The 12,612-nt window shown below is 33.0% G+C and overlaps 1 protein-coding gene across 2 annotated transcripts in view; it reads right to left on the reverse strand.

Annotated features, from left to right (window-relative positions):
- Nucleotides 1–6,609, reverse strand: part of LOC145558166 (putative protein arginine N-methyltransferase 6) — a 29,204-nt gene extending 22,595 nt beyond the window's left edge. For both annotated transcript variants that reach the window (XM_081619314.1, XM_081619313.1), the window contains exons 1-4: nucleotides 6,289–6,609; nucleotides 5,311–5,376; nucleotides 4,874–4,942; nucleotides 2,913–2,948 (exon numbers count right to left, since the gene is read on the reverse strand). In XM_081619314.1, coding sequence (XP_081475440.1) covers nucleotides 2,913–2,948; nucleotides 4,874–4,942; nucleotides 5,311–5,376; nucleotides 6,289–6,543 — 426 coding nt within the window. In that variant the 5' untranslated portion in view covers nucleotides 6,544–6,609. The remainder of the gene's footprint in view (nucleotides 1–2,912; nucleotides 2,949–4,873; nucleotides 4,943–5,310; nucleotides 5,377–6,288) is intronic.
- Between the last annotated feature and the right edge of the window lie 6,003 nt (nucleotides 6,610–12,612).

A 12,612-nucleotide genomic window follows, 5' to 3' on the forward strand; every position in this document is an offset into this window, starting at 1 on the left:
CACTATATAAATACTTGAAAAAAATTGGCAGAATTTTGCTTCGAGTGCGCCTTGGGTGCGCCTTATCAAAATCGCCTTGACAGGCCAAAAAAAAAGCGCTTACCCCCTATCGCCTTGCGCCTCACACTGACAAAAGGTAAAGAATACTTCAACAGTAGTTCATGAGGAATATAGTGAAAATAATGGAGCACATGCACCAGAGAAGACAACTAGTGCTCTAAAAAATCACAATTTACTCTTCTCCCCTCCATCAACCAAAACACTAAATGTAATCTTTCTTCATATTGTAGATTTCATCTTCAATAGACCAATCTTCGGACTTTCTCCTAGATCTAAAGAGCTTCAACTTTATAGCTTTAATAAAAATCTCAAAGTCAAATTGTCACCCATATCTCCCTCCATCCTCTCTAATTTCTAGTAGGGAAGTTTTAACAACCCTTAATTATTTTGTACCTGAATATATGTCATAACCGATATCCCAACAAATATTTCATGTTTGACTAACATAGCTTATGACATTATGAGTTAAGGGTTTTTTTATTTAAGGTTAAACAAATAGCTTAGGAGGGTAGAAAAGATATTGAATTAAGTGTTGCTAGTCACTTGTTAGATTTTTAGAGATGACAATAGGTGCTTCTAAAGAATGATTTTCTAAGAGATGGTGGTTAATAAGTTGTGGTACATGAACAATCATCACCGTTATTTCACATAGGGTTGTGTTTAAGGTGCAAGGAAGGAATTTAAGGTAACAAGTGGAGGTCTACTACATGAACACGACAACCAAGATTATCTCTCTTGCTTTCCTTTTATCTAATGTAATATTCCTACAAACCAAACTTTTTCATGTACTTTTACAATCCCTTCCATCCAAGATCTATCCTCTCTTCCTTGCCTTATAATATTCCATCATTTCCTTATCAATGTATAGCTTCCATAGTATACCGCCTTTGCATAAATTAAAATTGGTTCTCATAGATGATAGATCCTCATAATTTAATGGTGTGGCTCATGAAATTTATACCAATAGTTTGAGAAATCTAGAGCATCCCCTCTAATCTAATAGATTGGTACCTAAGTGTTTTTTCCTCAAATCGTATGGAATCTTCTTAGTTCTCCAAATCTTGTTAAAAAACGGTTTTAGCCAATCAATAACGACCATTTCCAAACATATCCAACCCTCCACAAGGATACGATATGGGCCAAATGCTTTATTTAGTTAATTCTTTTCAATGCAATTCTAATTATTTGCATAGTCTCCCAATTGATATCCTAATCTTAAATTGTGATGTCTTTAGTGACACCCACCTAATAACCAATGAACCAACTCATGAAACCATCATTACACCTAAATGTGTCTCCCCAAAATAAAATCCTCAGATATTACACCTTTCACATAGTAGGCCGTAGATGGAATTCCGGGTATTGTAATGATGCTGCAAATAACTTAAGGAAGGAATGATGAATGATTAGGAATCCCTAAGGCTCAATCTATAGCTCGGACGTGAATGAAAATCGGTGCTGAAAAAGGCACAATATCTATGGGCTAAGGTGTGGAAAAAGATAGGAAAATTTTGTCATGACGCGACATTATCCCTTCCAACTTTCCTTAATATCTTCATATTAAACTAGAATCTTTTGATTTTAATCCTTCATGCACTTCATTGACAAAAGGTCTATAGTACCATCAAATTACCATCAAATTGAGGTGGCAATCCTAGTAAACTAATAAACCTCTATAGTACCATCAAATTTTTTGTTACATGGTTCCAATGGTAATTGTGAGTAAAGTCATGAAAATATTCAGATATTTGAGGGTAAGTTCTACGAATCGATATGGCACAATAAGGATCACATAGTACAAGCGGGATTAGGATCTTACGACACAATAAGGATAATCTAGAGTGGTTTTAAGGAGTAGTAAGTCACTGTTAAAGATTCCATATGTCAGGAGAGGGCGTTATTTTGTAGGATCTTACGACACTTCGATCCGATTTGATGCTACCCCTTAAAATAATGGAAGAGTGATACAGAAAAAGTCACATAAAAATCATCCTTATTCCTTGGCTCTCTTTGACCTTTTTTATGGCTATTCAGTTCACTTCTATTCCCAAAGTAAACATAAATTGAGGAAAATCATGTTTGTGACACCTTACAAAAAGGTATGAATACAATTTAGTTTGTATATTAACTTGAAAAAAAATGACTTTTAAAAGAGGGAAAAGTAGTTGATTGCCTTCCATGATTCAAAAATGCGGGCAACATCATCACAAAGCAGCCTTTTGGTGATGGGATTCAGTTAATCAATCAAAATTTTCCGAGTTGATACGGCTTAAAACAACAAATTCATTTTTTGCATGTTTGCCCAACTCAACTCCGAATCAAAAATTGATCAAATTTTTCAGATTTGTTGTATGATTTCCAAGGGAATAAAGCACCTTTTCAAGGATTGTCTCCCAATAACATAATAATGGGTCATGGATTCGGACTGCACTGACACTTGGCACATATTATTTTGGTCTAATGCCAATAAAGGTAGGGATGGATTTCCAAGATAAACAAATAGACTTAACAGTGACCTACCTTCAGGAAAAAAAAAAAAAAAGAGGACAGACAGTTGAGAAATTTAGTATAATCCAAAACTGCGCAAAAATTAAAATTGACTTGCCAAATCTTTCCTTTCAACAACTGTTGTATGATTAGCAATCTGTCACTAAACAAAATTGGAAGACTAGAAAGGAGTTATTGCAACAAAGAAGAATCTAGTCAACACATGAACTAAGCAAAGCATCAACTGACTAGTATTAAGAAGCATCACCTGACTAGTATTAGACAGCATAATCTCAATAAAATCACATGAAAGAGTCAGTAACTACTATTAGGAAGCAATGAAGCATTAATCTCAATAAAAATACCTGCACTGCAATGTCACTAGCGTCCACTGCATAAACCTGACAAAGGAAAGAAATTTAGAAGACATAAATGTAAAGAGAATATACTACCCCCTTTCCATATACTTTGCAAGCTTTAAACTTTTAGTAAATCACAGTTCCAAAGCTAGCATGAAATTTGGGAAGCAGGGAGTAATCAAGATAGTTAAAATTCAGCGAAATTTCAAAAGACATAGAGGAACAAGGCATAAATCTATTGGTTTCTTATAGTATGTAACTACTCAGAGGTCTTTCGAGAAAGAAAAATCAAGAGCTAGCTAGTAATATTCCCAAATCCTGATTCCCTTTTAAATCTGGTACATGAGTATCATGACTATAAAAACTTGTAGAGGGAATTTTTTTTCCCCCTTAGGAGTCAATATCATAAAAGGAATATTAACTTCAAATAACAATCACCTTCCTTGTTTAAAGTGTATGGATAGAAAATTTTGAAGGAAAAAGGGGGGGTCAATTTTCATTGTTTGATAGATATGAGGTTAGGATAAGAAAAGAGTGAAAAATAAAAAGGAAAATTTTTAAATCCCTGCTCACAAATCACACCTACTTTATTATAACCACCCGTTAATTTTTTAATTTTATTTTACTACCCCTTTAATCAAAAAAGTACTCGAATTCGCACCTTTTTCAAATTTCCGTGGCTTTTCATGAAATCCTAATTCCCCAATTTCATGAAATCCCCCAACTTCTCCTTATTAATTTGTGCGAAGAACCCTAATTCATGAAATCCCCCAATTAATTTGTGCGAAGAACCCTAATTTATGAAATCCCCTAATTTCCCCCAATTAATTTGTGCGAAGAACCCTAATTTATGAAATCCCCTAATTTCCCCCAATTAATTTGTGCGAAGAACCCTAATTCATGAAATCCCCCAATTTTTCCCAATTAATTTGAGCGAAGAACCCTAATTCATGAAATTTCCCCCAATTTTCTAGGGTCACAAGAACAGTTTTCCCTCACAAAGATGAAATCTTTATCACTATTTTCAACTGTTACATCTTTTGGGAGGACATCAAACATGCTTTAAATTAATGGCAGAGTCAGATTTGAGGAGGGTTTTAGAACTAAGAATTAAGCACAGACTGCCAACAATTCATGGTTTGTGTTGATGATTTTGATATAGTAAGTGTAGAGAAAGAAAGTACTGAGAGAATGAAGATGGAGACTGAATTGAAATGTAAAGATTTCATCTTTTTTGTGAGTTTGGATTTGTGGGTTGATTGTGATTGAATTAGTGAGATGGGGTGGATGAAAATTCGAGAGAAAATGAGTTTGAGGAAATGTTTTGTAGAAAAAATTGGGGGGAAAAACAGTAATGAAGGCTCAATATAGCCGTTATGTGGGTTCCAGTGACGGAAAGTTCACCTAATTTTATAAAAAGGTGAGAATTTGAGTATTTTTTTAATTTAAGGGGTGGTAAAATAAAAATAAAAAATTAACGGATGGTTATTTTAAAATAGGTGTGATTTGTGGGTGGTTATTTTAAAAAAATTTAATAAAAAATGTAGACCTACAAAGATATTGATTATGCCACTAATGAACTTCCAATATGATCATATTTTGACGGCAGGTATGGCACTAATGCACCACATTGGTTTGTTTTTCTCCGGGTGACTTGCTTAAACCTCCTTATCTGGGAGCTTAGAGACTCCTTCTAAACTATACTTGGTCATATCAAGCCTTCAAATCATCCTGTTTGATGCTTGTGTAAAGTAGTAATTAAATTTCAATTCAGCATTCCTGGTCATTGGATGAATATTACATACCATGATCATTAATTTATCTAAGAAAATCAACACATTAACAGTTTTCTGCAGCAAAACCTAAGAGTTTTTGTTTCTTACCTTCATTTCATAAATAAATCAGCTGAAAAAACTGGGAAATCCAAAAAACTATAAAAGTCTCAGTAAGAATCAAAACATATTTACCCTTTTAGCTCCAACGTGTGCACAAAATATAGATAGAATGCCTGTACCACAGCCGACATCCACAACAACCTGCAAAACTTGTTAAGTAAAATCTATTAACAGGTAAGCGTGCATAATCTCCTTTCACCTATACCATAAAGCCAATGCATATGCCTTCTTGTCATTATAATTACAAAGGGAAACTATAAAAACTGACTGTCAATTACGCATTTAGAATTTTAGAGTTATAGTATTAAAATAAGATATGACAAATGTATCATAAATGGAATGAAAGAGATTTTAGATGACTTTGAAAAGAGAGTTATTGATTTTATGTAAATCCAAGTATACCCATGATCACTGTTTGCAAAGGTTGATACTAATGTTTTAGGTGTGAGTTACCAAAGACAAAATCCAAGTAGAAAGTAATTACAAAACGCCAACAATATAAGCCTTACTTTGCCTGCAATCAAATGTTGATGTTTTAGGATTGCATTCTGATAAGTGCTAGTCCTCACATGATCCTGTGCATAAATTAGAGAGAGTTAAGAATATTTATGGTAAGTTACATGGTAATAGGTAGCGTAAAATTACAATAAAAAAAACTCTACTCGTTAACGTCTATTTGATCATAAAGACACTCGCGTAAACAACTCATCATTACCCCAAACTCTGACTGGTAGTTCACAAACCAACATAAATAATAAAGGAACTAATCATAGCAACATCACCACCACCACCACCTCAACACGTCTACTACACTTCAAAACAACCGAATACAATTAAAAGGACAGACCAATCAGATGAAAAGTACCTAAATTATGACAATTCACACCATTTCTAACAATTCCCCATTTTCCTAGATCATCCCCATCCCTAAAAAGGTGGGTTAAAAAGATTACCTCCACCTAATTGCATGTATCATCTACACTCACAAGATAATCAAGAAGTTTATATCCGACTCTCGGAGTAACACTATTATAACAAAAGAGGCAATAATTCACGGCATATAACTGAAACCCAAATAAAGAGTCAGCAAGAAAAGCTTCACACTAAAACCCTACATTACGGTTCAAACTTGTAATACATTGACAAAAAGATTAAAGGGTTGCATAGCAAACATTACCGACTTTCGAGGCTAGTTTTCTAGGTTATAAAACAAACCCGAAATCAATCGACATTAACTAATGGCCTTAATCAATCTTAACTTCAATTAACACAAAACCCCTAAGCATTTCTCCATATTAATCAAAAATTAAAATCTTAAAGCGCCAATGTCCTTCATTAGAAGGTTATAATTAAAGAGACAAAAAGCAATTAACTGTTAATAAACCCTAATTACTGAATTAAATAAAATGATGATAAACGAGAATAGAATTATTAGAAAGAAATTGAAAATAAGAAAAGGCAGAAAATAGAAAGAAAGAAAGAAAAACCTTAATCATCTCTTCATGAATGCCAAGATGAGAGTAAGACTGGAAGTAGGCAACATCGAAGTCAGTACAAGGAGGTGCGTCAGAAATGGCGGCACCGTCGGCGGAAGAGGCGTCGCGTGATAAACGGCGCGCCTTCCTCAGCCTATCTCTGTGACAAGTTGCCGGCGCCGCCGTCGTAGTCGTCGCCGCTGTCGTCGGCGCCGCCATAGAAGTAGAATGGCCGTTGCAGTCGCCGCCACTTGAAGTCGCCAACATCTTCTTCACACACACTCACTCTCTCTATCTGTCTACTGCGAGTATTTCTCTGTGACTCTGTCCTTATTTCGCTAAGCCTTGATGCTTTCTTTTTGTTTTTATTTTTAAACAAGGTTTAAAAAAAAAAAAAAAAAACATTGAATTCACATATACTAAGGCCTATTCTAATAGACTGAACTGAACTAAACTAAACTGAATATTTTATAAGAAAAGGAAATTAGGAGCTGAACTGAACTGAAAATAAACGTATGATAAGGATTGAATAATTTAGGGCATGTTCGGCAAAATGTAGCTGTGAAGGTAGCTGTACCTATGGAGATAGCTGTGAGCTGTGGAGATAGTTGTTAGCTGTCAACAAGCTGTTAGCTGTGAAAAAAGATAATTTAGGTATGATTGTTCGGTAAAGTAGTGGTTGACTAGCTGTTACATTTAAGAATCAATATTTTATTTTTAAAACTATACATTAAATTTTCAAAAGCTACTTCAAAAGCTACCTCTAATTCAAAAGCTAATAATCCTAGCTTTTAATAAAAGCTACCTCCACCACTAAAAGCTACTTGAACCATTACTTTGCCAAACACTCACATTTTTTGTTGAGTAGTGGTTTGACTTGGTCAAACCACTAAAAGCTACCTAAAAGCTACTCAAAAGCTAGCGCCGAACACGCCCTTAATCTCAAGGACGGTCATATAGACATATATACTTGTAAGGAAACGAAGAATTATGATTATATCTGTGTTAATGTAAAGGCAAATTTGTACAAATAATAAAAAATAAAAAAAAAAAAAAAAAAAAAAACCCTTTTAAATGTGAAATTTTTTCTGTGAAAGCGGATGCAACATGCTAGGTGAAATGAACATTTAGTTGTTCAGTGAGGAACATATAGTTGTTTTGTAAAGAACATATAGCTATTTTAATTATAAAGAACATCCATTTTTATATGTTTTTTTTTTTTTTTTTTTTTTTTTTTTTTTTTTTTTTTTTTTTTTGTAAATCTAAAGAACATTTGTAATATTAGTAAAGAACATGATAATATTAAAGAACATTGTTCACATAGTAAATGTACATTGGTATAAATGATCATGTATGTATATGAAAAAGTAAATTTTTACTGTATTATAATATACAATGTATTATATTCTAATGAACATATATGTTATATTGTTGGTTACATGTTTAATGTACATTGTATTATTTGAATCATGTAAGTATATGAAAAAAGAACATTTTACTGTATTTTAATGTACATTGTATTATTTGGATCTACAACTTTTTCTAAGTTTGTCTATTTGCTTGCTTTCATTCTTCTTCCAAAATGTATTAATCGGTCGATCATCTTCAAGAACTTCATTTTATTTTTCATTGCAACAACAAAATTACATCAAAATCACAATTAATTCCCAATAAAATCAAATGTTACAATTTTCAATCAAATTTATAAAGAGCAAACACTCAAACTCAAAATAAACAAGTATAAATGTCAAATAAACAAGTATGATTGTCGAATTTGGTCTTACCTTTCGTTTTTATATGTCATCTTGAACAAAAAATTCGAATTTCTTGAAATTTTGCTTGAGGTTTGAGGATTTAAATGAGTTTGAAGTTTTTTGAGAGAGAAAGTGAACTTTTGGTAAAGAAAAAAATAATAAAATTGAAATGATTTATAATTAATGTATGGCAAAAAAAAATAATTATAGTACCATTTATCTATTTCATTATACAAAATTTCTTTCAATAAAAAAATATATACAAAATTGTTGCACAAAAATCTGATGTATATTATAAATGAACACTATGTTCTTTTATATATGTCCATGTACATTATAAATGAATACTATGCTCTTTTATATGCCCATGTACATTAGTATACACCTGCATGTACATTCCGCCTTTTTGTATTTTAGAGCGATGCACCATGCGGATTGTGCATCCGCCTGCACGAACCAAGCTTTATTTTAAATGCAATATTTTGCGGGAAAAAAAAAAAAAAAAAAAAAAAAACTTTTAAAAGCTTTTTGGCAAAAGAAAACTCAAACTTTAACATTTTAGTAAAAGAAAACTCGATTGTGAAATTTTTTTTGTTCAAGACAACGTAATGCCTCTAATCCACTTAATTAAGCTCTAATTTTTTTCCTAATTACCCTAAAACTTCCACTTAGCCATTAAATAATTAAGTTAAATTATAAACAAAAATATAAACATAAACCGCCATCCCCACCAGCAGCAACCACCATCTCCCTTTCCCCCTCCCATGCCAGCAGCCCCCTCCCCCCAATCGAATGCGCCGCCTTGAACCCCCAACTCCCGGTGACCCACCTTGACCACCAGTCGACCCTCATAACCTTCCTACTTACCCTCGCTGCAACCCTCGACCCTTTTTAATAGGTGTTTCCGGTCAGGCTTCTTCTTCCTTTTCCTTTTCTCTTCTTAACTCACTTTCTCTCTCCCACTTTATGGTTATCCCCGCCACGTCGCGTGCCGACCTCTCCAAGGATCCCTCGCCACTCGATGTTTGATGCTCTCATCGTTGTCTTAGTTGATCCTCTAAGTGAAGAATAAATCGCCGAAGCTAGGGTTTAGGGAAGGGGAGGGAAGCAGCGGGGGAAAGGGGGAAAGGGAGAAGGGTTGACTAGTGGTTCAAGGCGGCGGCTCGGTTAGGGGGAGGAGGGTTGCTGCCAGGGGAGGGGGAAAAGGGAGATGGAGGCCGTTGCTGGTGAGGTTGGTGGTTTATGGTTTTTTTTTATATAATTTAATTTACATATTAAATGGCTAAGTGAGAGTTATAGGGTGATAGGAAAAAAATTAGAGCTTAATTAAGTGGATTAGAGGTGCAGGTTGTCTTCAACAAAAAAAAAAAAAAAAAAAAAAAAAAAAAAAAATTAACTTCAGGTTTTCTTTTACGATAAAGCTTTAAAAAGGTTTTTTTTTCGCAAAATGGTGCATTTAAAAGTTTTATTTTGAAAAATTTGCCTAATGTAAAAGATAATTTTAGTTTTAGATGATAAACTACTTAAGTGATGTATTAATTGACATTCATGATGATATAAATTGGTTGACTTTCTCATATTATTGCTACTTTAAACGGAGTACTTAACTTTGAGGAGAGTATTTGAGGGTGTCGCAATAGAGGTCAATTATACATCAAGAATCAATTATTGCATCAACTTTTGTTCAATTTCAAAACTTCAATAAATTGAAAGATTGTACCCTTTCATAGAAAAGTTATACTCAGCATCAATCAGTGAGAGAATGATCGTGGATTTGCACCAATATAATATTACTCTGTATTTAATTTAATTTTTAAATGCTTTTTTTTAGGAATTTTTTTATATGCTAGTTTGATTTGACTTCTCTTTCAAATGTTATATGACTAGATCAGTACTCGTGTGATGCACGGTTTAATTAGAATTTTTTAAAAAATCAATAATAGGGACTGTAAAATAATTAACCACAAAATAAGGGTTTTTGAAAAGAGAAAAATCATTAATATGTTTTTGATTAATTGATGTTCACACTTTTATTTATTTTTAAGAATTATGTTTTCCAATCTTGAATTTCGAAAGACAAAAATAGGAAGAAAAAAAATGATGATGTCATAAGAAAATTGGAGGGAAATTTTTTAATGATAAAATGACATGTGTACACATGTGATGTAAGCGGTTTTTTCTTAAGTTATAACTAGGTTAGAACCCGTGCGATGCACGTTTATATAAAGCGTATTTTTTATTTGTACATTTTTAAAAAAATAGCTATTATACATGAATATAAATAAAAATTACGTATATTTTGTAATTTTAAAATTTTTTATTTTAATCTAAATTATGATACAGTATCTGTTCAAGTTGTCTAGTTCATAGTTCAATGTAGGAGGTCATTTATTGGTGTGCTATTTAAAATTGTTTCAATTTCCTACGATAAATTGATAGATTTTAGTTGTAATATAGAAGCTTCCAATGTTTAAATTTTAAAAATGTTAAATATGATAGCTTTCCCAAAAAAAATGACATCATCATTGCATTTAGGCGGGGAAATTTTTATTGAGGAAGCGACACGTGGATAATGGTTATGTTAACAACTTCTGTTTTAGTAATAGTTAATAGATTATAGATTCTTCTATTTATAGTTATTTTTTATATTAAAAAAAGAAACACTCTCGTGGATTATCCTAACATAAGCATTAGCATGCCTTAAGCTAATGTATTTAGATTTTCCATTATAAATCTTATTTTAATGCTCTTAAGTATAGGCAATGTAGATTCATTCTTGCAATTCAAAGAAATAGAAGAAATAGACGATCCCGTCGGTTGTGGCCAAATGTTCCTTATTAATTAGCATAATTTAAGATATTGGCTGTGTTTGATAAACAACTTATTTAAGCAAAATTAGCTTATTTGACCAATATTAGCTTATTAACTATTAAATAAGCTAATTAATATGTTTAATGGAAAGCTTAAATTATTTAAAGAACTTATTCCACTAGAGAAGCTCTTTTTGAATAAGCTCATTTTAAGATATTTTTTAATTAGCTTATTCATTAATTTATGGTGAAATGACACTAATACCCCCATTTAATTTAAAATTTTACCTAAACAGCCTACCCTACAATTAGAATATTGGTCATTTCACATACTCAAACAACTTTAAGCTATTAGCTATTTACCAAACACTGTTAAACAATCAACTAATAAATAAGTTAATCAAATCAGTTAATACAATCAGCCAGTCAAAATCAGCTAACACAATCAACTTCAGCTTTTAGCTTTAAGCTATTCACCAAACACGACCATTATAAGTCAAAGTTTTGCATTGACATATGTATACAAAGGAAATGTTTCGCTTATTTTAGATACACAAACTATTGGGTGCGGCAGCAGTCCACACCCAATAGTTCGTGTCGCAACATTAACCCTAATTGAATGATCTTCAAAGCATTACCGGAAAAATACGTTGAATCCATTGCAACGAAGGAGTAATCGTTGATCAAAGATCGAATCAAGAAAACTCAGATTCGGGATTATTAAACCATACCTCACGGACCTTAATTGATTGAACAAAGGCCATGAAGAATCCAGATTTTATCGAAATTGTTAGGGTTCTTCAATCTTCACTTCTTCAATCAATATAGAGTACTTCATTCGGTCGCGATTCGCTGGTGCAGGTCACGGGGGAGGCCGTGATTCGCTAGTGCACGATTCGTTGTTGTGGACGGTGGTTGTGATTAGTGGCGGTTCTATGCTGGTGGAGTACGCTTGTTGATGGTGGCTGGTTGGGCGGCAGTTGGGGAGCAGCGGTGGTGGTGTTGTTGGTTGGGCATTTGGGGAGCAGCCGCTGATTTGTGCGGTTGTTGGGAAACAGGGGAGTTATGCTTGCATGAGTGGTGAGGAGAAAATGACTTAAAAATAATGACGCTTATAAGCCATTAAAATGAATATATTAGCCAATTAATGCTGATATCAGGCAACATTAGGGACATATCATACATTAATAAAAACGTATAAATTAAACTAACAAAAGGAATATATCAGCAAATAAAACATACATATCAACCAACAAGAGGAATATATCAACCAATAAAAGGTACTCATCAGCCAACAGAAAGAACATATAAGCCAATAAATGAAGCATATATATATCAGCCAGCAAAAGGATGAAATCAGCAAACAAGGCAACAGGTAAGCTAACAAAATAAACATATCAACCAACAAAATGAAACATATAAGACAACAATTAAAATATACATATCAAACAACATAATAAAGATATCATCCAACTAAAGAAATATATCAACCAACTGATGTTTGATATCAGCCAACAAAAGGAATATATTAGCCTACATAAAAACCATATTAGCCTACAAATGAAACACATTAGCCAACACATAAAACATATCAGCTAACAAGTGAAATATATTACTCCGCCAAGTCTGACGCAAGCAAATTTTCGTGCGGCAGTCCGCACCCAATACCTTCTCTTTTAGATAAGGAGGGAGTATGCTTTTTGAAGATATTCAAGATAATTATCAAATAATTAAGAAAATAAGGTTAAACTTACTGTAATATTGTACTATTT

The sequence above is a fragment of the Chenopodium album genome, chromosome 9 (genome assembly GCF_948465745.1).
Source record: "Chenopodium album chromosome 9, dcCheAlbu1.1, whole genome shotgun sequence".
NCBI lineage: Eukaryota > Viridiplantae > Streptophyta > Magnoliopsida > Caryophyllales > Amaranthaceae > Chenopodium > Chenopodium album.